Genomic DNA, 24,667 nt, shown 5'->3' on the forward strand with positions numbered 1-24,667 from the left:
TACCCACCCCGGGTGCGATGGTTCTGAGAGGGGCTGCTGGACCTTCTGTGGGGTTAAGAAACAACCGAGACCCCTTTAGGGGTGGGGAAATGGAGCTTCTTGGCCCTGACGCTGCCGTTCCCTGGTGCCTATCCCGGGAATTCCGTCGCTTTGTCCCTCTGGGAGAGGAGGGAAAGGGACGCGCGGGGCCGGGGCGGGCATGGCCGGAGCTCAGCCCCAGGCTACCGGCGGTACCGGTACCGAAGCAACCCCAGGGGGCTGCCCTCCGTACCGAAGCAAAGCCAGAGGGCTGTATCCCTCCTTCCCTCCCCCGCCAGCTGCCAGGCAGAGAGGGAAAAGCCGCCTCCTCCCTCCCGAGGCCGCGGGGGAGCCCGGCGGGCACTGGGCGTGCGGGAGGCGGGGAGTGCGGGGCGGCGGCCCGGCTATATAGGGAGGGAGGGAGGCGGTGTTAGCAGGAAGGGAGCGGAGCAGGGAAGGGAGGAGGAGAAGGAGAAGGAGGCGGTTCCTGCTCCTATTCCCGCCGTGCGAGTGCGGCCGGTTCGGTGCGTGCGGGGCTGGCGGCGGGGGTGGCCATGGCGTCCATGGCGGCGGCGATCGCCGCTTCCCGCACGGCGGTGATGAACGGCAACCGCCCGCTGGACGAGCGGGAACGCAAGCGCTTCAGCTACTTCTCCTCGCTGAGCCCCATGGCCCGTAAGATCATGGCGGAGAAGGAGCGGATCCGTGAGCGTTACGGGCCCGAGTGGGAGCGGCTGCCGCCCCGCCAGCAGGACGAGATCATCGACAAGTGCCTGGTGGAACCGCACGTCCAGGCCCGCTACGCCGCCCATCGCGGAACCGCCCGGCCCGCTGCCCAACCCGCCTCATACCCCAACCTCCGCCTCAACACGGGGCAGAAGGTCGTGCACTTCGGAGATGAGGTACGGGAGGAAGGGGACGGCGGCCCCGTTCTCCTCAGAGCCCCGGCGGTGCCTGAGGGGAGCGCCATGGCGGGGCCTGAGGGAGGGGGGCGATCCCGAGCGGGGCTTTTGTCCCGGTTTCTGGGTGGGTTTGTGAGGGTTGTGGAGAGGTGCTGGGGGTTAGGAATAAAGGGGGGGTTTGTCTGGTGAGGGGTTTTGGGGCAGCTCGAGGTAAGAGAGGAGATAGAGAATGCTGAGGAGGGCAGTGGAGGTGGTGGAGGAGGATAAATCTCAGGGAAAAGGATTGAGGGAGTTGGGATTGTGTGGTTTGAGGAGGCTGAGGGGAGACCTCGTCACTATAACAACCTGTAAGGACATCGATGAGGTGGGTGCTGGGCTCTTCTCAGAATCCCAGAACAGGCTGGGTTGGAAAGGAGTTCTGGGTTCATCAAGTCCAACCCTTGATCCACTCCCGCTGCAGTTCCCAGCCCATGGCACTGAGTGCCACATCCAGGCTCTTTGGAAATATCTCCAGGGATGGAGAATCCACCCCTTCCCTGGGCAGCCCATTCCAATGGCTGAGCACCCTCTGCATAAAGAAATTCTTTCTCATGTCCAACCTAACCCTCCCCTGGCACAACTTGAGACCTCTTGTGCCCTCTTGTCTTGCTGAGAGTTGCCTGGGAAAAGAGCCCAACACCCCCTGGCTCCAACCTCCTTTCAGGGAGTTGTAGAGAGTGATGAGGTCTCCCCTGAGCCTCCTCTTCTCCAGCCTCAACACCCCCAGGTCATCAGGAATAGAACAGGAGGGGAATGGCTTCAAACTGCAGCAGGGAAGGTTTAGAGTGGACATCAGGGAAACATTTTTCACAGAAAGAGTGGTCGGAGACTGGAATGGGCTGCCCAGGGAGGTGGTGGAGTCACCATCCCTGGATGTGTTCAAGGGTGTTGGGGGATGTTGGTTTAGGGGAGAACTTTGTAGAGCAGGGATGGTGGTTGGACTGGATGATCCCAAGCGGCTTTTCCAACCTGAAAGATTCTAGGATTCTATGAGGTGTGTTTCTTTCCTCCTCCTCTGTGGCTGTGTGGGAGGGTGGGATGTTGCAATGTCAGCCAGGAGCCTTGGTCTGAGGGTAACAGCAGGAGAGGGACCAAAACAGAGTTTGTTTGAGGTAAGCAGGAGTATCTCCAGAATGGATTTGGTCAGATGGGGACTTGGAGCTCAAAGAGGTTGTTACTGGCTGCCCCTGACAGCAGCATGGCCGTGGCTAGCTCTGGAAGTCATCCCCCACTGAAAATGGGCTGTAGGGAATGTTTATGCTGAATTAAATCTCTTCCTCCTTTCTAATTTTAGACACAGTTAAAAATGCAACACTGAAGACATTCCAGCTCTTGGTATTTTTGACACCTTAAAAAATAAAAAACAAACCCCAAAACCCCACATAGATTGTTCTGTGTCACATGCCAGGAAAACCAAGGGAAGGTAGATGGCAGAAAGAATGGAATTTGACCTGTCTATCTAACAGAGAAGTTTGTCAGCCCTTCTAGAAACCTGCAGGTGTCAGGGTGCCTGGCCCAGAGCTGTGAGTCACATTTTGAAGTGTGATCCCTTGAAAAGAGAAAAGTCTGGCAATGTTTGCAAAGACCTGAAGGGGCTCTTCACACTCTTTCTCTCTCTTATTCTGCATATGAGATTTCCTTTGTTTTGTTTTCTTCTGCATCTTGGTGTGATTGCAGAGCTGTCATGTTTCACTGATGCAGTATCATAAAGGGACCCATTGTTAATCTAACTTATGTGGCTTCTGCCAGGGGAAAAAAAAACCTTATTAAAAAAATAACACGTGTCAGATCAAGAGTTAAAGAACACAGTCAAGCTCAGTTTTGTTTAGTCCATGATACTAGATATTCTGGGTAAATTTTTGCTAGTAATAGACCATAACACCTCGTGAAAAAGGTATAGGAGGATGCAAGACAGCTCATTTGGTTGTGCAAGCAGCCCTTGAAAGGAAACCTAAGCCTGAAGTTAGTTGCAAAAGGACTTATGTTGATGACAGTGGAAAGGAGGTATGTTCAGCTTTTCCATTCTCAGACAGCTCTGCTTTCTGCTTTGAATTATGTGGATCTGGAAGGGAACCCAGCATGTTGGAGGTCATTGTGCTGGACTGTATGGAAGCAATAATTTTCTGCTTGAACAGGACAGCTAGAGAGTCCATCTGAAATTTGGCAAGTTGTTTTCTTACCCCTCTTTCCCTAAAATAAAGCTACAAGTAATGCTGTTAGCATTTCTGTAGTAGCCATTAACCAAAGCATAGGTCATCAAAATACTTGATGCCAAGTGTTTAATTTGGGAAGCATTTGCCTCCACTGACTTCCTCCTTGACTTCCAAGCTGAAGTTAATATAAATTGTATTTCTGAAGAAAAGAGATTTCCACTCGTTTTGGCAACCTCCATTTCCATTTTAGTTCTTCCAGCAGCACTGCTGAGCCTTGGAGCCTTTCCTGGCTCCTCATCTGATAGCTTCCTCTCCCCCTGCTCTCTTGCTGGCATTCAACCTGATTCTTGGACATTTGCCCTGGCTCACTAATTGTTCCTCCTTGTCCTGCTGTTTCAGAGCCACTGCAGACACTCTCTGGCCATTTCAGTTCAACTTTCCAGGTTTGCAAATGCTTTGCCTCCACAGCTTTATTATTTTCCTGTCTTCTCCTCCCACCACTCACTGAGCTCTCTGTAGGACATAATTGCTGCATCTGCCCTGCTCAGCCAGCCCAGTTGGGTTGTCCCTGGCTGCTGGTCCCATGGTTTGGGTTTCCTGAGGCAAGGACAGAGTAGTCTGGAGACCTCAGAACCCCTTGTTGGAGTTGCAGCACTTCCAGTGCAAGAGTTTTGCTCTGCTGGTGTTCTTGCTGCTCTAAAGGTTTCATGTTTCCAGCTGCAGCTCCTCTTCCCTGTTAACTGATGTTGAAATCTGTAGTGACCTGTGCTTGCTTGAGCATGGAAAGTTGATCCCTTTCACCTCATGTTCTTGAGAGGACTTGGAAGAAAACAAATCAAGGATGAATGCTGAAAATCCTGATTTACCCAGCCAGGACTCTCAGTCCCACTTTGTGTGACCACTTTGCTGAGGTGATCCAGAGGATAAATCTTGTGGTTTTGTATCTCTGGGCAACTCTTTCTCACCCCAGCATTTCCCAGGGATCTTTCCTAACACCAAATCCATCCCCTGAACTTGTAGCTGAGGACTGTCAGTTCTCCAAGTATAAGCATCTCTTAATATTTTCAAAACACCTTCTGGTATGTTGGCTGTGTGGGAAGGCTGTGACACAAAGTTGGTGTTCAGGAACAGATCCTGTAGCCATGATCCAAGCATTTCAGAGTTTTGGAGCACTTGCAGCAACCACGTGTGACTCCAGAACACACAAATTCAATCACCTTGACAGAGCTGCAGACCTTGGAATTTTCCAGCACCTCCTCCTAGTGAATAGGGGCATTTAACACCCTCATAAAAGAAGTTTTGTCCTGTTTGTTGAAGACTGACTTGCTACCATCACACATCAGCACAGCACCTGAAGACTGTTGGGTGCTTCCCCATAATTTTTTGGGTCTAAGCAGAGGGCTTTTGGAGGCTTCAAGCAGAGCTTCCTCTTTCCTGACAAGCCTCCAACTGCTGACATTCCTTCTTTTATGTCTAATGCTCATAAGTGGTGGAAAATAAAGTCAACTTATTTGGAAATAAGTTGAGGAAAATCTGGAAGTGTAATATAAATTTAATATCAATGGGCTCTTTTTAAAAATGTACCATAAGTGATGAGCCATCAGAAGGGGAACAGATGGAAAACCAGCAGTGTGTGAGAGGCTCCCAGCCTTTGACCTCTGTGGTGATCTGATCAGATGTTGGTGCCACTGCATCCTCCCTGTTTAGTTCAGAGAAAGACAGTTCAGATATTCAGTGTGCAACAAGTTCTCACTCTTATATTCTCCCTCTCTAACCCCAGCTGTGTGACATATACTTGGATTTAAGGGCTGGGGTTTTTTCCCCCTTTTTTTTAGTTCTTTTTTTTTTTTTTTTTTAGTATTTGAGCAGTATTCAGCAGCTCAAAGAATCAGACTTGAAATAACTAAGCTTTTCTTTTTTTTGTCATTTCTTAGCTATGAAAGTTGTTGCACAAAGCCCTTTTCCTTACAAATAGGTTATTTAACACTGGTGAACAAAAGTTAATTTATTTGCCTTCTTTCTGGAAGAAGGCTTTGTTGTGTGCTGAAAACAAAAGCTGATCAGAGATGGACCTCTGCTAATCTGTGCTGATGATAAATAGCCTTGATGCCTTTTTCTCCAGAATATCCACTCATAATTTACTTTTGTGAATGTTTAAATAGCTTATACTTTTGTTTTCACTTTCTTCAAGCATGTGAGAACTTCTTTATTCTACAGAAAATAAAGTGATTTTCCAGATAAGCATCAGTTGAGTGCCTCAGACAAGGAACTGCTGAACTGAGGTGTTCTCCTGCTTCTCACTTGGTCCTTTGCTTGTCCTTTGTGTGAGGGCAGAGGAGGAGGAGGCCACAAAATGCCTCCCCTGACAACAGCCCTGACAACTGTGTCCTTCATCCCAGCCTTTATTGCACTTCAGATAACAACAGCCATAAACTCCTTGAAGCTTGGTACCCTCAAACTGTCTCTTACCCTATTTTATCCTTTCCTAGAGCCCATGGAAGATCTCTTGAATATGGATAAAGCTCCTCAGACTTCCTGGCTCTGAGGCACACTGCCCTGTGCAGCCTGAGATGCAATGAGCCATCCTTTTAAGTGGAAAAATCTTTGGTCCTTTTCTTTCAGGGAGCTGCTTCTGCCTAGCAAGTGTCTGCTCTTTCTGTCCTTTGAAATAATCTGTGATAGTCTTAGATTTTTATCTCTGATGAGAACTTTTTAACAACCAGTTCCAAAACACCATTAATTCATCTCAGGAGCTCTTTTGTCTGCACAAGCTGCAGCCTGAGGTCACAAGTTGGGGTGTCAGCAAGTGCAGTGGTGGCTAAGAAGGCATCAGTTTCTCTGAAGTGGGAAGCTGCCTTACTCCATCCCTTAGGGAATCATAGAATCCTAGAATTAGCCGGGTTGGAAGGGACCTCAGAGCTCATCAAGTCCAACCCTTGATCCACTCCCGCTGCAGTTCCCAGCCCATGGCACTGAGTGCCACATCCAGGCTCTTGGGAAATATCTCCAGGGATGGAGAATCCACCCCTTCCCTGGGCAGCCCATTCCAATGCCTGAGCACCCTCTCCAGAAAGAAATTCTTTCTAATGTCCAACCTAAACCTCCCCTGGCACAACTTGAGACCTCTTGTGCCCTCTTGTCTTGCTGAGAGTTGCCTGGGAAAAGAGCCCAACCCCCCCCTGGCTCCAACCTCCTTTCAGGGAGTTGGAGAGAGTGATGAGGTCTCCCCTGAGCCTCCTCTTCTCCAGCCTCAACACCCCCAGCTCCCTCAGCCCTTCCTCACAGGACTTGTGCTGGATCCCTTCCCAGCCTCCTTGCTCTTCTCTGGACCTGCTCCAGCACCTCAATCTCCTTCCTGAGCTGAGGGGCCCAGAACTGGACACAGGACTCAAGCTGTGGCCTCACCAATGATGCATCCTGGAACATGACAGCCTCATGCCTTCACTCTGCTTTCCCCATGCTGCTTCTCTGTCCCTCTGCAGGCAGCTTGGCTCCCAGCAGTGGTGTCATTGCTGAGTTGAGGCTGAAGAGATGTCCCTCCCAGTGCTGCCTACACTTGCCTCAAATACAGGAGATCAAGAACTGCCTCACATCCAGCATGAGGGTGGTTTTGGCTCACTCCCAGCTTTAAAACTGATCCACAGCTTGTTTGCCCATCTTATAAGTGGCAAGAAATCAGAACATCCTTTAATCTCCATAGGTAAACCCCACTGACAGCTGTGACAGCACACAGAAGTGTCACACTGTTTGCTGAACTCCATTTCTGTCCTTCAGTGCTGTGGAAATTAAGGATTGGTTTGCCCAGCCCCCATGTGGACAGAAGGGTTATGATCCTGCCTTGTGTATCAGACTCAGTCCAGGGGCTGGGCTCTCCCAGCTCTTCTCCCTCCTGGACCACAACTGCTGTCATGCATGCTTCAGAAATTAAGTGCCAGATCCACCAGTTTCAGAGGCAAAGGATACAGCCCACAAATAATTTTAAAATAATTTGACACTCACCTGCTCTGAGGCATCCCACCTAAGGGACAGGGAGTTCCCCTGTGCTTAGCAGTGCAAATACTGACAGAAGTTACAACAGATGCTAAAAAGCAGATTTTTCCTCCCTTTGTTGCCCTTAAACTTTAAAGATTATCCATTTCCTGGAATGAGGGAACTTGACAGGACACTTGTGTTCTTGAGAAAAATTTCCTGTACTAAATTTTCTCCTGATTCAGAATGTGTGACCCAGCAGAGCCCAGACCTCTCCTTTTTTAGATGGTCACCCCAGTTGTGTTTCAGAGCATGGGACCCCCCTCAGATCTACCACAAATCCTTTCTGGAGGGCAGGGAGGTTGCATTTATTTCTGTGTGTGAAGAGATGATTTCAGTTTCTCTGATTGTTAACAGAAAAGGAGCTGCTGGAAAGAAGCCAGCTCAGCTTGGGAGTTTGATGTGGAGATGGTGGGGTTCTTTCAGCAGCACTGAACACTTCATTTCAGACTGGTTGTCACTGAAGTGGTGTAATGATGTGTCTGGTCAGAGTTGGATCCAGCTGTGGCTGGGCAGCTGTTCTGCTGGCACATGACTGCCTGCTTGCACATGTGCTCCTTGGTCTGAAGAGGGGAAAAAATGAGACTTTATTTTCCTAAAACCCCTGCTCCTTGTGGTGTTGCTATCCCTGTGTGTTGCTAGTGACTACCAAAAAAAAAAAAAAAAAAAAAAAAAAAAAAATTAAAAAAAATATGCCTGGTTGAAAACTGGAAATAGAGGTTTTAAAGCTATATTTAAAGAAATCACTCCAAGAGTTTTAAGCCAGGTTGAACCCTCATATAATTTATAGGTTAAATTGGCATCTTCCCCTCAGAGAATGTTTTTTTCAGTCAGTCTTAAAATGTAATGAGAGCCAGCTCTAAGTTGTACCCTCACTTAGCAGCAAGTTCTGTAGTGGTGGTGGTGATGCTCCCAGCAGAGCTGCATCTGTTTTTCTGCTCCTGAGCAGGTGAAGCTGCTCCTCTGATTTTCAGTCACTCTTGAATTTTATTTCAGGACATCACTTGGCAAGATGAACACTCAGCTCCCTTCTCCTGGGAAACCAAGGTAATTATGCAGCAGTTTTTTAACATTGGTTTGTCATTTTTATGCTGTTCCTTGTGCTTTTATATTGTGTTTTCATTTTGAGGCTTCACAGACCAACACTGCCTTTGTTCCTGTAAGTAGGCCCAGGACTGGTGTGCTTTGGTTCACCTCCACAGAAACACAAAACCTACTCCATGAACTCATGTTCTGGCTTCAAGTCCAGGTGTCAGACTGATTCCTCACAAATGATACAATTTTTCACTGTAAACTTTTTAAACAACCTTCCATGTTTAGCAAGACCAATCTCTCAGATGTTGTACAAGCTGCGTTTCACTTTGGAACTAAAGTAGCCAGGAAGTAAATTCATTGTATTCTCTTAACTACATTTGATTCTTTCTTAAAGCCTGTGTTCTCCTTCATCTTTTGGTTATTTACTAGAATGTAGTGAAACTTGTTAACCTGGGGCTATGCTTGAAGCATTGTGTTACTTCCACTCCAACAAGTAGCTCTTTCAAAAAATGTTTTCCTGTGGCAGGTTTTTTTTTTCCCCTCACTTCTGTTAATTTTTAAAAGCATTATTTACAGCAGGATCCTCTTGAGGCTAACACAGAGTTCCCCATCTCTGTGAACCTGCGGTGGGAGGAAACCCAGTTGCACCAAATTTGGGCTGGGAAATCAACTTCAGTTCTTTTTGAAAGAAAATGTGGGAGTAAAACCCCAGCTCATTGCTTTCCCCACCTGGGGATGGTGGGGATGTTAATTCAATCACATGTTTCAGAATTTGGCTTTTCTGGCTTTATCTGCCAGAGAAAGCTGCTTCTCCCCTATTTCTTCCTTTTTTTTTTGCCCTTGAACTCTGCAGATAATCATGTAGGAGCTTATGAATATAATCTGAGCCTAATGCAGAGTAATTATTTGGAAATGCCAGGGAATACTGAATTAATCTGGTTGACCCTAGACTTCTGGCAGCCTTCCTTGCCCAAGGTGACTGCCTCCAGCTTGCACCCATCTGTGCTTGGCAGAACCTGATTAACCCAGAGCTTGAGCTGACTCCTGCCTCCCTGCAATCCACACTGCTCCAGTTCCAGAGAAACCAGGACCAGTCTTCACTTAAAATTCCCTTGCAGCTCTGGTGGCTCAGGAGGAATTTCCATAGCAGAAGCCTTTCCAGGACCCTTAGAAGCAGCAGCCCCTGGCTTTTAGTATAACACTAAAGAGGTTTTTACCATGGGTGGACTTGAGAAGAGCTATCAAGAAAAGTGATGTAGTGAGGAGAGTGTGGACCCCACTGACAGTCAGGTGAAATAAATCATGATGTTGGAGACAGCAGCATTGTCTCTCCCCTCTTTTTGGTGCAAACCCCACATTTTGGGAATGTGACAGCCAGAATAGTATTTCTAAGCTTTTTCTTGAGTGGATTTTCTAAGTTTTTAATACTTCCTGGAGATAATGTTTCAGATGTGCTCTGAGTAGTGACCCATGGTAAGATGCATCTGCACCCAAAGGGATTTCCTCTTTAATGGCTTTTTTGCTAAATATTTATTTGCCTGGTGAAGTGTTCTTCAGCCCAACCTGTGAATAATTCTTGGCTGATTATTTTTACTGTCCTGGTGTCTCAGAATGAGATGGCAGTGGATAGATGCTGTAGTCTCATCCTTCTCTGGAATGAGTGGAGGATCCCAGGATGAGAGGTTTAGTTTGAGAACACTCGTGTGGACACTGCTGAAGAAAAGTGAGGTGGGGAAAGGGTTGCTTTAGAAATAATTATCTGAGCTAATCAAACCTCCTGCTTTCTCCACCCCCTCCCTCCTTGCTGACCAGAGAGAAAAGCTGCCTTCAGAAAAACTTCCAGAAAATTTTAGAAAAACTTCCAGAGAATTTTTGTGTGAGTGGGTTGGTTGGTTGGTTGGTGTGGGTTCTTCCCCACTGGTTTTTCCCCAGTGCCTCATACTCTGTCAGTTTTCCAACCAAATCCTTCAGCTGCTGAGTCTTTTATTTCCAAAAGTGGTGACCTTGCTTCCTGCTTAATCTTTGATCTCTTCCCTAACCAGTACTTTAACAAAGTAATCCTGGCAGGCAATTTCTCCATGAGGAAAAATTATCCTTGCCCAGTTGGTCCAGCCTGGGGAAACAGTGAAAAAACCAGAATGAGCTGTTTAATAATATTAACATTTTGTCATGTATGTTCACTGTCTTGTGAGCCAGATTTGTCAGGTTTTTTCCATACCATAAGCTCTTCCCCACGATGAGTTAATATTCTTTTCCCTGACCTCCTTTTAATGAAGAGTTTTTGGTTTGGTTTAGGGTTTTTTTGCATGTTATTGCTGAGATGATGAAATTCCTTTGTTCTGTTGCAGCTTTGCATGAATGTTACCCAAAGAAGGGCATGTGGTGTATGTACCCTTTTTGCTTTTGCAGGGAAGGAGAGATGTAAATCAGTAAAACCAATAATTTTGGGTTGGTTGGGTAAGTTGGTTTTTTTTTAAAGGTTGACACCAAGAAAAATAAAGCAGCCAAATCAGTATTTGTAATTAACTTCTGGAGTGCAGAGAAAAGAGGGAAGGGCATCTTTCTTGCAAGTAGGAGCTTTTCTCAGCTGTTACAGGTGACTCCAGTTGGATTGGTTAAATATAGACAATTTTTTTCTCAGTGTAGCTATTGCAATGGATTCCTTAATTCCATGGCTGTCAAACTTCCTCACAGAACTGTGTACTAAATTGCTGTTATTTTGGGCAGAATACAGCTGAAGGGCATGGTCACTTCTGACAAAAATTCTCATTTTTAACCCAAAAGATGTGGTTCAACTCCATATCACAGCAAACACTTCCCTGAATATCTCCACCCCTTTTAGCTGGGTGATGTGTATTTAAAGTTCTTGCCTTACCTCTTTGTAACCCCCAGAGCAGAAATACAGCACCAAATTGCTGAGTTAGCATTCAAAATTATAATATTTTTATATATAGAAAACTTTGCTGCTACTTCTCAGCAGGACAGCAAGGTGGAAAGCAAGGAGTTCCTATGGCTCTACAAATAAGGTGACATTTTAAAACCAGGAATTTTATTGGGAGTGTTTTGGTTCATGGGTGGAGCCCCTCTGAACATGAAGACATCTTGAAATGTGGGTTACATTTTTAACTGGAGCTAAAGGCAGGTTTATGAATTTAGGGCATTCTATTTATGGCTCCAGGTTTAAGTGGGATGAAAGTTGACATTTTGGCTGAGTTTAGCCTTTGAGGTTTCTTGGTTTGTTTGAAGTAAAAACTCAGTGAAACTCAGCAGGGACACCAAGATATATATGGAAAAAAAGAATCATGCCTGGGGTTGTGTGGAAAGAAAATTTCTCTCCAACTCTTCCTGAACACGAAACTTTCAGGGTTTGGTGTGGGGTTTTATTTAAATAATTATTTAATAGTGGGCAGAAACTCTAATTTCAGTCAGCCACCTCACACATTGAATGCACAGAGCAGCTTGTCACTAACTTGAGATCTATTTCTAATTCATGCCATTAACCAAAACAGGTTTTTATTCCAAATGCTCAAAATTGACACATTTGCATCTAAGAATTTGTTTGTCTTGATACAGATAGAGTAGCTGCTAAGGTCCTTTTTGCACTTTTTTTTTAACTCCTGTTTTTTTTTTCCTCCGTCATCTCTTTTGTACTCTCAACAGGCCCTCAGATGTTTGTTGAAAAGAGAGGTCTTCAAGGTGTGTTTGAAAATAAACAAACAAACAGAAAACACCCAAAAGCAAAGGAGTAAAAAAACCAACCAAACCAAAAAAAAAACAAACCAACCCACTAAAACAGAAAATGTCCAACTTCAATCCCAAATTGCTGCCTCCCTGTCCCAATTCCCTAATTACATTGCTACAGAAGTGACCTAATCCCTGTGGTGGTTTAAACAGAAAAATATTATGTTGCATGTCAAAATAGTTTGCAAACTGTTTCCTTTATTTAAAACTGAGAGGCAGTCTTCAGCATTCTTTTATTCTTTGTACAAGTCCTAGAATTTTGCATTTGTTTTTTGTCTGTGTTTTTTTTTTTAATAGGAAGAAAGTGGCAGAATTTTTTCCCCTCCTTCCTTAGCAGCCTGACATTAGAATTGTTTGTTAAAAACTCTACTTCAGTGTGATGATTTTCCTCAAGCTGGCATAAGTGGCAGTGTTTCCTTGGAAGGAAAGAAGAGTGATTCCTGAGGTTTGGGCTTTTCCCTTCCCTTTTTGATCCAGGTGTTTAAAACCCAGTTTAAAACCTACTGGTACCTCTTAGTTCTTGAGAAAAAAAAAAACAAAACCCACCCAGCTTGTGGCAGCTGTATTCAAGGTTTATTTTAATCTGCAAGGCCAGATGTTCTTGGCTGAGGATTCAATCACTTGCATCAATCTTGAGAAAATGGTTTTGAGCTTAAAATTATGTATAAAATTATGTCCTGTTGCTCAGAGTTGCCAGCAGCAGTGGCAGACTGGAATCTTGGTCCCATCTCCAAAGAGCAGGTCACAAAATCTCCACCAAAATAAAACTTCACACTCTGGAACTTTGGCATTTTCTTTCTGTATGGACCAAAACAAGTTAGATGGGTTTTGAATGCTTTGCTCTTATTTTTGTCCTTATTGGTCTCTGCTGAGTTAAGGATTTCTAAGAAGATCCTAAAAACACCCACAATGTGCACAGGAAACAGCAAACTTTGGGACTCCTTTGGGTCCATTCTTTATTTTGGTTTTGTCCATTCAGCAAAGCAAATTATTTTAAATATTTTAATTATTTAAGTGTTTTTAAACTTGGCTTTCTTACCTCTGCATAGATCAGGTCATGCTTAAAACAAGTTGCCTCTGACAGTGTTTCTGCAGTCTTTGTCTCAACAATTTAGGTTTTTCAGACTGCCAAGCAAACCAATTTGTTTTGGCTGTGTTTGCTTGACTTTTTAGTAAAATACTACACATTCCTGGGGAGTGAGTAAGATGCTTTTAAAAAAAAGAAAAAAAGCTCCTGGGTTCTTCATGGTCATCTTGTTTTTCATACAGACTTAGGAACTGAGACCTTGATTTTATAAAGTGTTAATAAATCATGAGATTCTTAGGGTGGGGGCCCCTCTTTTAGAGTACACTCTTTCCTATGAGTACATAAAATCATCACAATTTGGTGGATTATCCCTGCCTTGAGGTTGAAGTTAGTTTTTTTTAATCCAATAAATAGTTTCTAAACAGTTCAAAGTGATGCTTTTTTAGGACAGGCATGCAGCTTCCTAAAAACTCCTACATTTTTTAATATTACTTATATTTGTTAGATAAAAAAATGATCCAAGACCTAAGCATCCTTTATTTTAATCCCTGCAGTGGTTGCAGAAAAGAACACAGAATTCTAGGTTTGCCCTGCCTCAAAATACTGCTACTTCCTTGCTTTCATATTCATCCTCTCCTTAAGTGTTGAGAATGATTTGCCCTTGCAATATCTTGAAAATACTACTGCTCTTCATAGCTTTTATTTGAATTCTGGTAATTTCTAGAAATTACATTTAGGACTGTACTAGCCTGTCTGTAAACCCTTGAGGCTTTCTGGGCTGAACAGTTCCCAGAAATAAAATTTGGACAAATGGTAGGAAAAAAAAAAAAAAAAAAGTATTTTTATTTCATTCCTGAGATGGGGAATTAAAGTAGAGAAAATGCAGCTCATTCAGAGTGATACAAAATCTATGAAATCTGGAATCCCAAACTGTCTGGAAGAGATGAAACCTGAAGGAAATGTTTCATTGGAAGGTAAATATCTATTAAATGTTGGTTCCTTCCCTCCCTGCTGACTCATCAGTTGCCACTTGGCAAGTTGGTGGAAGAAACTGAGAGAAGAGTAATTAACCTTAAATTTCTAGTGACTCGTTAGGATGTACAGGACTCCTCCTGACTGAGGTGTCAGCATGGGGTGTTTCACACATGGATCTTTTCCATCTGTACTTGTAATTAACTCCCTACTTATGCTGCTGCTCTGTTGGGTTGTGGTTTTTTGGGGGGAGGTTGTTGATAGTATTTTATTGCTAAATTTGTGACTTGAAAGATACTGCCTGTTAATTATCTGCTACATTTCTTAGAGGTTTGGATGTCTTTAGTAACCTTGAATGTTAAATGGGAGCATTATCTAGCTCAAGGGAAATGGAATAACTTGTGACTGCTCCAGAGTTCTTGGCTTCTGTAGCCATGTGCCAGAAGCAGAATTCTCCCTCTGACCTCTCAGGGCTGTTTCCATCATGCTGAGCTGCAGTGCTTTGAGATTCTCTCAGGGCAGTCACAGAATCCTAGAATGGGCTGGGTTGGAAGGGACCTCAGAGCTCATCAAGTCCAACCCTTGATCCACTCCCGCTGCAGTTCCCAGCCCATGGCACTGAGTGCCACATCCAGGCTCTTTTGAAATATCTCCAGGGATGGAGAATCCACCCCTTCCCTGGGCAGCCCATTCCAGTGTCTGAGCACCCTCTCTGCAAAGAATCCTTTCCTAATATCCAACCTAAACCTCCCCTGGCAGAGCTGAAGCTCTGCCAGGGGAGGTTTAGGTTGGATATTAGGAAAAAATTCTTTAGTCTGTGCCCTCTTATCCTACTGATATCTGCCTGACCCCCCCCTGGCTCCAACCTCCTTTCAGGGAGTTGTAGAGAGTGATGAGGTCTCCCCTGAGCCTCCTCTTCTCCAGCCTCAACACCCCCAGCTCCCTCAGCCCTTCCTCACAGGACTTGTGCTGGATCCCTTCCCAGCCTCCTTGCTCTTCTCTGGACCTGCTCCAGCACCTCAATCTCCTTCCTGAGCTGAGGGGCCCAGAACTGGACACAGGACTCAAGCTGTGGCCTCCCCAGGGCTGAGCACAGGGGCAGAATCCCTTCCCTGGACCTGCTGGCCACGCTGTTCCTGAGCCAGCCCAGGATGCCATTGGCCTTCTTGGCCAAGAAGTATTTCCATGCCAGGTTATGAGCTGCCTCATCTCCAAAGCTCCCTGTGAGATGCTCTCAGGTGTTGGGTGGTCCTGTCTGCTGAGATGGGAAGGTGCACCCCAGGGTCTCTCTTGTAAAAAGACAAAGAGGGCATCTTCCCCAGAACCTCACATCCCCAGGTGGGTTGGAAAGGGCACAACTGAAGCTGTGCTGCAGAGCCATGTTCCTCTTGCTTGCTTGCTGCTTCCAAACAAGGCCTCTGGGTTCATCTTTGGACCCTCACAAAACCCCTAAAACATGACCACAGGCAGCATCAGAACTTCCCAGCAGGGCTGGCACTGCTTGTCTCCCTTGCTGCCATTCAAAGGCAAAGCCTTCTTGGTTTTCCTTTCTCTAAATTTTTTTTTGCTTCCCTTCCATCAGGGTTTGCCCTGGATTCTCATTTCCCTGTCTTGGGCTGGGGGTGAAGGAACCATTTTACTGAAACTGCTGCTGTGGTGCTTGGTAACTCAGCTCTAGCTCAAGCCCTGGGGTGGCCCACTCAGAAAAAGGAAGGCTGTTGAAGGATAGAAATTAGCACTGGTTTAATTCCTACATGACAAGGTATTTAAGTCTTCCAAGATGGAAAAAAAAAAAGGAATTAATTTCCCCCCACTCCCCTTTGGGGGAGTGCAGGTCTATTTTGTATTGTGGGGGATTTTTAAGCTGGGATTCTGTCAGTTCTGGAGCCTTAAAGCATCTTAAGTTCAGTGTGGTAAAATCTCTATTAAGGGAATATTGCCAAATGAGCTTAGGGAAATAAATCCTTAGATTTTAATATAGGGAATGGCAGTCACTGTCAATAATCCTCAACACCATTGCATCCATAGTTTGTTTGTGCAGAATTTAATTTATCTCAGGAAAATCCTGCTCTAAACTTCACATCAAGACTTTTGTTTTACGTAAAGTGTACAACTGGAGCACCCAGTTTTTTTCCTCTTGGATTTTTTGGAAGCAGAGTGTTGGGTATGGAGCCCCTTGGCAAGGGTTTCATGTATCCTTGCACTCACCTAATTTTATCTGAGCAAATATTGCTCACAGCTTCTTGATGTGCTGAGGCTTTTGGGGGCAAATTGTATTCCTCATGGCAACACAGAACTTGGTGCTTCCTTGCTTATAACCTTGGAAAAAATATCTACTGTATCCAATCCTTTGGAAAGGTCAGATATTAGTGTGTGAATCAGACTGTGTGTTTTATAAATAACCACTTGCTGAGTTTAACATTTGCACTTTGATGAGAAGCTTCTGAATATCAAATACTCAGCACCTGAGCTGGATCTCCACTCCCTTTGAACTTGAGGTGCAGAATAATGTAGGAGGTGAGATCAAACACTTGTAGTGAAAATGAGATGCAGCTGGGACTTGATTGAGGCTCAGGCCCACAGGTGCTGTCGTGGTGTGAGTCAGGAAAGGCTGAGAAAAAAAGCAGAATGGGGAAAGCATCACAAATCTGTACTGAACTTCAAAAGTATCTTTTCACTGCTGGTAGCTAAACCAGGGCTTGAAACATCCTCTGAATTTTTTCAAAATTAGTCAGGCCCATAATGGCAGCAGTGTAGCTCTAACAGTAAACACAATTTATTTTTTTTTAAGGATCTTTTTTCATTGTTTGTTCCATTTTACAAACAGAAATCTAGATGTTAGGTTGTTCTTTAGCTGGTTTTTTGCTTCAGTGCTGTGCTCATAAATACAGCAAGGCTTACGTGTTCCTCAAGAGTGAAATAAACTTTTATTAGGCTAAAAATATCCAGCTAGAAGACAAGCAAGGTTACTTCCCTGGTAAATAACTTGGTAAGATTTACTTGGTAAGGAAAATGAACATTTTGAAGTACTGTTCTGTCATGTTTTCACTGTGGTCACTTGGTTCCTTGACTCAGGAGTGAGTTCAGTTTCCTGCACTGCAAATAGAAACAAAATGCTCTGGAATAAGGGAAGAAATGGCACTGTTGGAATTGTTTGTCTCCTTCAGAGTGGAATTAGTTCTGAAAAAAAACCACTTTTTAATGTCTGCCCATTATATCTGATCCTTTATCTTGGGAGCAGATGGAGTTGTAACACGTTGCAAACGATTTCAAAGAGTGCAATGGAAGATTGCCTTTTAAACTACACTCTAGAGCTTTTTTTTTGAGTTTTATTTTCTTGTAAAACATCTGTGGCTTTCCAAATGCTCCCAAAAACTGTTCCAATGTTTGAGTGCTGTTCACTGCTATCTTGGGTGGCACTGAAGAACTCAAGTACAATTGTTTCCTCTGACTGCCCTGCAGCAGGGCTGGGATTTCACCTTTGCTTGCAGTTCAGACTTTGAAAATGAGTTCTGTTTTTTATGTAGCTACAAAGATAGCCCTTTACAGAGAAATTAAGTTGGCTTTGCTGTGGTATCCACTGTCTGGGAGCTGCCTAGCCACGAGCAAAGGTATTATCTATGTGCAAAAAGAGCTGAAGCTCAGAGTTGTGTCTGGGAAGGGCTTTGAAATCCTGTTTTTCTTTAACCCTGAACAGAGCCAGATGGAGTTCAGCGTTGCATCTCTCTCCATCCAAGAACAAGGTGGTGCCCAGCTGCAGAACGAGCAGAGGCAGCCCATGAAAGCAGCACCTGGTGTCCAAGCCCCTAAATCTTCTCAAGGCACTAAACCCCCTGGCTCTGATGGTTTGGCAGCACCCAGGAAGGAAGAGGAGTCCTCTTTCTGGAAGATAAACGCAGAACGCTCCAAGTTTGAAGGAGACAAATCCGAGTTCCAGTCCCTGACCCCCAGCCAGATCAAGTCCATGGAGAAAGGAGAGAAACCTCTTCCCTCTTTTTACAGACAAGAGTCTGCTCCAAAAGAGATGGCCAAAGCTGAGAAGCCCAGCATCACCAAAGCAGAGAAATCTGTTGCCCCCAGCCTGCCCTCTGTAGCTCTGGAATGGGAGAAACCACGACCCACTCAGCTCCCTCTTAGTTCCCTAGATGACTTCTTCCTTCCTGACCCACCACAGGACCTGGGATCTTCTAGGACAAACAAGGAAGATCCTGATGGCACTGTACTTACAGATCCACAAATGCCTGGACAGGTAAGGGCTGCTCCATCCACTCTCCTTAGGTTTAATTAACACTTAAAAAACTTAAAGTTCTTAACCAGGAAGCCCCTTAAGATTAGGGGCTCCATAAAGCATTAAGCTTGCTGGCTTATTTATTTAAGTTATTTATTTTAAGTTTATTTAAACAACATGTTAACTGCTACTGTTTGTTTCAGCCAAGTACTTTTAATGTAGGAAATTGCATAGGATAAAGGCATCATTTGACTAGAATGCCAGAAATGCTGCCATGTGGTCCCTTGCTGACTGACAGCAGGCTAGTTCAGGCTGAAGAGCTTGCTGTATCAATTCAAACAGTTTGGGGTTTGCTTTTTTAATGGAAAAAAAGAAGTTTTTCAGCTTGAAAAGTAGACTTAGAATCTGGGATACTCCATTGGTACACACAGGATAGTGGTGAGGAGCAAAGTTGACCCAACAGCCCCTTCCAGTGCTCTGTCCCAGGCAGCTGGGCTGCTTTCAGATGTGTTTTCTCTGAAAAGTCCAAAATGGAAATGGAATGAGCTTCCAGAATTAGCCCTCACAGTGCTTTCTGTTTGAATTTGTTTGCTTATGGTTGTGTTGGGGTTTTTTTTTTTCATATAAAAACCCAACAACAAAGCCCAACCTTAAGCAGCTCAATAGCCAATAGAAGTTATTAAAAAGGCAGATGCTGAGCTGTGAGAAAAGAAAGGGAAGGACAGCTTAGGACATGGGGAGGGAAAGAAAAAAGGATTTATCTGGAGCCTGAAAACCACACAGCAGAGAAAAGGAGTGGTTTCCAAACCACTTTGCAGTTCTGGTTGGAGTTTGCAGCATCCCTCTGGCATAGCCTTAACATATTCCTAAACACCTCAAGCCTCTTGCACAGCTCCTGCTCTCCCATATTTTGCCAGCAGTGATTGTTTAAATTCCAAACAAGATGATGTGAGGTCAGAAATATGCAGGATGAGGTAAATACTTGCAAGGGAAGTAAGTGGCAGCACTTGAGAGAGAGCAATACTTGAGCCACTTCAGTATTTGGAGCCCTATGGTTGTTTTTTTTTTTAAATTTTTCTGAAGCTGGGGCATAATTATTCTTGAGCTGTTTTGCTACAAATCATGACCACAGCAGTCCTTTAATTTTAGTTGTGGGAAAACACAAGAAAGCCTTTAGGTTGATGGCTCATTAAGAGTTTTAATTACTTTGTGATTGTGTACTAGCTAACAGAAATAGTTTGAAAAGCCTGATTTTTCTCTCTGTGGAGACACAATCCTCTCATGACAAAATGTCAACAGAGCAGACAATATGATAAAATTTCCTCTTTTTTTATCCTCCCTGTTCTGGGAAAGAGAGCTCTGCTCTAGGAAGAGAATCCAGAGGTTCAGATGTGTCCCTTGAGCACTGAAATCACCTCAAATGTCATGGCTCAAAGTGCAGCAGTGTTCCTGATATAACCCAGTAAAGAACTTGACAGCAAAGTTTAAGGTGTGGAGTGTTCTGGGAACAGCTGCAGTTGTTGAATCAGGGATTCTTACATTCTGTGTTTAATTCTCTTGATGAATTTTTCCATGGGCAAAACCCCAAAATTTTGCCTGCAGACCACAACAAGAATTTTATTTTTATCTGGAATTGCCTTTTTGGTCATTGTATTTTTTCCATGTCCAGCATTCTCATAGGGATCCTAGAGCAAAGGGAAGAAATCCAAGTATTGGCAGACAACTTTTTAAGCTTTCTTTTGTAGATTGGCAGTGGTTGAGTTTGTAACACAATAATCAGCACCCACATCTTATTTCTTTTTTTCTTTTTCCCCTGCAGACTAGCACAAGCAATGTTATCTTGAAGACTGGCTTTGATTTTCTAGACAACTGGTAAAAGATACTTCAAAATAGATCAAACCAATTTTGGGGAAGGAGTTGGAATATCTTCCTCCTTGTATGTTTAATTTACTAGCATTTGTGTCTTTTTCTAGAAGTAACTTTCAGACTCTTAAATGTTGCCTTTGTATAAACTTTTGTAATACCATATGAGTTTTTGGTTTTGTTTTTTTTTTTTTTTTTAAACAGTGATAGAAGTGTGGTTTCATTTGGATATTTTTAAAATGTCTGTTAAAATGTTTAGTAGCTACTGTATTGAGAGGAGGGGAGAAGTTACCAGATGCATGTTAAAGAAAAAAAAAAAATGAGTCTCCATCTCCTAAAAGTGGAAGCTCCAGGCCCAGGTTGCTGTTTCCAGTTGAAACCTTGCTTGGTTCCAGATGGGCAAATAATTCTATCATTCAGCTAAGAGCAAGAACAGCTTGAAAACCAAGCATGGGGAGGGGATTTTGTTGGTTTTCCCACACTCTGTTTAGTTTGAGAGTGACTTTTGTGTATTTGAAAACACTTTGGCAGAGGGCCAAGGCATTGCCAAAAGGATGGATCCCAAGAAGCACCCTGTTTGTACCCCACAGATCTGCTCAAAAAACAGGAGGGTGCTGGGAAAAATGGGATGGGGGAGTGAGAGATGGGTCTGGGTTTTGGATTAAGGGCTTGGAGAGTGAGTGGGGAGGGGAATGGGACAACACCTGATGGATGAGTGGGAGAAACTGTCCTCAGGGAACACAAACCTAGGGATTTCACTGCCTCCTCACTCCAGTGATGCTGGAAGTACAGCACTGGGAGCTGCTGGGGTGTAGCTTAACTTCATGTCAGGAAACCACTGTGTTTGTGGGAGGTTGTAGCAGTATGAGGCTTCTTTGTTGTTGTTTTTTATTTTTAAGCAGCTTATTGTCTCAAGGACTCACTGACTTTGGTGCTTTTTCCTCCTTGGTGGGCACATCCTCCTCAGCAAGTCCCCACCTGGGTGACATTTGTTCCCCAGGTGCAGAGAGGCACCTCGAGGTGGCCCTCAGAGCAGATTGGCCTCCAGTTTCTGCTCCCAAATGGTCTTTGTTTGGTGTGAAAAACCCTAGAGAACAAGAGTAGCTGTTGTCTGAACCTGTCATCTCTGAAAATGCAGCATGATTTACACACTGCCTCTCACTGTGGTTACCTCACCTTGAAGCCTTAATTCCCCCTACGCACAGCCAGGCTCTGCTCTGCTCCAATGCCAAAGCTCTGACCTCTCCTCTCCCTCACCAAGAGGCCCCACAGCATTTGTTTTGGGTAGAAGGCAAAAAAAAAAAAAAAAACAAAACCCACAAAAACCCCACAACACAGGGCTCCAATAGGTCTGGTGGGTCCCAGCCAAGGCTCTAAGAAGGTCACTGTCCCCTAGCCCAGAATCCTGCTTCTCATGGGTTAGCACTTGATGTTTGGGTCAGGGCCAGGGGCTGTGAAATGTGCTGCAGGATTTTCTTCTGCCTGGAACAGGAAGGGTTGGAGATGTCCTGGATGGATCCTGGCCTCTAATTGCTGTGCTGCTTGCTCTGAACAAGCAGAGGATGCTGACAGAGCATTAAAATTTACTTGCAGATCAAGGAAAATGCTGTAGGTCATTCCCTTCCCCCCCCCAAAAAAAATTAATAGAATGACCAAGCCCTAAACTTCCAGTTTTTTTAATGTTTTCTTGAGAGGTTTCTTAGCCAAAGGAGAAGATTGCAACAGAGTGTAAGTCATTGTGTAGCCTTATTTATAGACTTCTGGAAGCTTCTTTCCATGCTTCCTGAGATGCACAAACTCCTGTAGTTTGTGGGTATTGTCTCTGTGTTCAGCAGCTCAGAAAATGCTTCTTTCTACCAGCGTGGACTTCACTGCTGGTTTTTCTCAGCTGAACTTTTTTAGCATCTGCCACAAGCCTCCAGCCAGCATTGCTGTAACCTGAGGACAACGTCAGCACCAATTCTTGAGCTGTGCAGTGAGTACTGACTTGCAGTTTCTTTTCAAAGCTGAACAGGCTGGTGGTGGAAAAAGGGAAGAGGTTGCCCAGGGAGGGGGTTGAGGTCTCATCCCTTTGCCCAGGTAGCCAAGAAGGCCAATGGCATCCTGGGCTGGCTCAGGAACAGCGTGGCCAGCAGGTCCAGGGAAGGGATTCTGCCCCTGTGCTCAGCCCTGGGGAGGCCACAGCTTGAGTCCTGTGTCCAGTTCTGGGCCCCTCAGCTCAGGAAGGAGCTTGAGGTGCTGGAGCAGGTCCAGAGAAGAGCAAGGAGGCTGGGAAGGGATCCAGCACAAGTCCTGTGAGGAAGGGCTGAGGGAGCTGGGGGTGTTGAGGCTGGAGAAGAGGAGGCTCAGGGGAGACCTCATCACTCTCTCCAACTCCCTGAAAGGAGGTTGGAGCCAGGGGGGGTCAGGCAGATATCAGTAGGATAAGAGGGCACAGACTAAAGAATTTTTTCCTAATATCCAACCTAAACCTCCCCTGGCAGAGCTCCAGCTCTGCCAGGGGAGGTTTAGGTTGGATATTAGGAAAGGATTCTTTGCAGAGAGGGTGCTCAGCCATTGGAATGGGCTGCCCAGGGAAGGGGTGGATTCTCCATCCCTGGAGATATTTCAAAAGAGCCTGGATGTGGCACTCAGTGCCATGGGCTGGGAACTGCAGCGGGAGGGGATCAAGGGTTGGACTTGATGAGCTCTGAGGTCCCTTCCAACCCAGCCCATTCTGGGATTCTGTGATTCTATGATCAAGTTGAGGTTTGATGCTGAGCACCCTGATCTGGGTGAGGGTGTTCTGACTGCAGGGGGTTGGACTGGATGAGCTTTAGGGGGGTTCCTTCCCACCCAAATTATTCTAGGACTCTGTGAAATGTTAACCCTGGGGTTCACAGTTTCCACTGAACCCAGGTTTCTGTTCTGCTGAGTTAAATCCAAGGTGAAGATGTGCAGTCTGCTCTTTGGTATGGAGAGAGCTGAAAGCAAAGTCTCCTGCTGCTGAGCAGGGTTGTTTGAAACCTCTGCTAAATACCTTAAAACCTCTTAGGGAGGAACCTGGGCTGTGCCTCTCCCATTGGCTGACTCCACCCTAACACACATTGGGACCAGCTGGTAGAACATGCTGCAGAACTTTTTACTTCTCCTGGTAGGTTTTTCCTGTGCTTTGACAAGAGTTGATGCTCCTTCTTTCTTTAATATGTTTTTATTAAACATTCTTACAAAAAAAAAAAAAAAAAAAGATTGTACTTGGTCACATTTTATATTAACAATGTTTTAATAAAGTCACTTTAAATAAGAAAATTCAAGGCTTTTGTGCTGCTTTGTGTAGTGTGCTTTATACTCAGCTTTCCTGGGATGCCACTGGAGTTGTTTGGGGCATCTTGAATCTGCTGAGAGGCAGCCAAGAATGGTCTAGGATTAAGAAAGTGATATTTTTTTTTTTCAGATCAGAAGAAAACCTAAATAATCAATACACTGCAGCTCTTTTTTCAAACTTTTAAGTCCAGCCAGTCTCCCTCTTGGCTCCTTCAACACAACCTCTGTCCCCCAGGATCCTCTCCCCAGTGCCACTGCTCCTCCCTGCTCTCCTCTCTGCTCTTTAAGGTGAAGATGCCAAGGGACAGGCAGAGCTGCTCCTGCTCAGGATCCTGATTCCTTCCCAGGACCAGAGGATGTGTTCAGCACAGCACAGGTACCTCCCCCTGGGCTGGGAAACCCCCTCTTGCCCCTGGGCCAGGTTTGGCTGCAGCCTGGCAGCCCACTGTTAAATTTTGGGCTAAAGATTCCACCAGGTGACCTCTAAATCAGAGAATTTCTCAGCTCTGTGGCTGCAGAACTCAGAGGATCAAGATCCAGGAGTAAAATGCCCTTGGCAGGTCAGGATTGTATTGGGCTGAAAAAAGAAATCCTGCTGCAGCTTTCCTGGAATTCTTGTCTCCAAAATGAATGAAAAAAAAAACCCAAAACAATCAAACAAACAAACAAACAAAAAAAATAGGTGGGGGAGGGAAAGTCTTCTGTGGTTTTTGGATTGCTCAGTGGTTTCAGACACCAACCAGAGGACCTGCCCTCAACTTTAGTTTCCCAAAAGTGGCAGGAGTGTGGGTCATCCTGAAGCCATTTGTCTCCTGGGTTTATTCTCTGCAATCCCAAGCACCAGAGGAAAAGGAACCCTTGAAAATATCCCACTTGTGGCTGGATAAAAAAACCATGCTGCAAGGTTTGGTTTTGTTGCTATAAAATGCTGGGGGCTCTCCAAAGCTGCACAGAGCATCACAGGGGAGGCAGAAAAAGAAAGAAAAGTGCCAGAAGAAGGCAAAAAGTTGAGAGGGGAGGAGAACATTCAGCACCTGGGTCCTCTCCACCCAGCACTTGTAGCTTGCTGGCAAAATTTATTCTGACTTGTAGGAAGTTTTTTCCAGCTGTTGGTTATTACAGGGTTGACTGAACATCCTGCTCTCCTTGCCATGTTTTTTCAGAGCCTCCATTTGCCAAGAAGGAAGCTTCTGCTCTGTGCCAGCTTTTCTTCATTTCTCCATCCTGGAGAGGCCAAGCTGGTGCTGGTGATTCTGGGCACCAGGCAGTAGAGTGCAGGCAGTGACAGCAGCTGCTGGAGGGGCTGCTGCCTCTCAGCCCTTCAGCAAATCCCATCACCTGCAGCCTGAGGCACTGA

At 45.0% G+C, this 24,667-nt stretch overlaps 1 protein-coding gene across 2 annotated transcripts; it reads left to right on the top strand.

Moving 5' to 3' along the window:
* Nucleotides 1–459: 459 nt before the first annotated feature.
* On the top strand, nt 460–23,295 carry C3H1orf198 (chromosome 3 C1orf198 homolog). 2 transcript variants are annotated; one of them, XM_071738930.1, is made up of 5 exons: nt 460–920; nt 8,138–8,188; nt 17,614–18,165; nt 19,964–22,086; nt 22,642–23,295. In XM_071738930.1, the coding sequence occupies exons 1-4, from the start codon at nt 573–575 to the stop codon at nt 20,018–20,020; spliced, it is 1,008 nt and encodes a 335-aa protein (XP_071595031.1). In that variant the 5' UTR covers nt 460–572; the 3' UTR covers nt 20,021–22,086; nt 22,642–23,295. The 2 variants fall into 2 exon arrangements, with proteins under 2 accessions (XP_071595031.1, XP_071595032.1); XM_071738931.1 differs by lacking the exon at nt 8,138–8,188 and having other exon boundaries at nt 461–920.
* Nucleotides 23,296–24,667: the final 1,372 nt, after the last annotated feature.

Source organism: Heliangelus exortis, chromosome 3, assembly GCF_036169615.1.
Source record: "Heliangelus exortis chromosome 3, bHelExo1.hap1, whole genome shotgun sequence".
In the NCBI taxonomy this organism is placed as follows: domain Eukaryota; kingdom Metazoa; phylum Chordata; class Aves; order Apodiformes; family Trochilidae; genus Heliangelus; species Heliangelus exortis.

Coding starts and splice junctions, on each gene's coding strand:
- C3H1orf198 (XM_071738930.1), top strand. CDS start 573: ATGGCGTCCATGGCGGCGGCGATCGCCGCTTCCCGCACGGCGGTGATG. Junction 8,189..17,613: donor CCTTCTCCTGGGAAACCAAG/GTAATTATGCAG, acceptor AACCCTGAACAG/AGCCAGATGGAGTTCAGCGT. Junction 18,166..19,963: donor ATCCACAAATGCCTGGACAG/GTAAGGGCTGCT, acceptor TTTCCCCTGCAG/ACTAGCACAAGCAATGTTAT.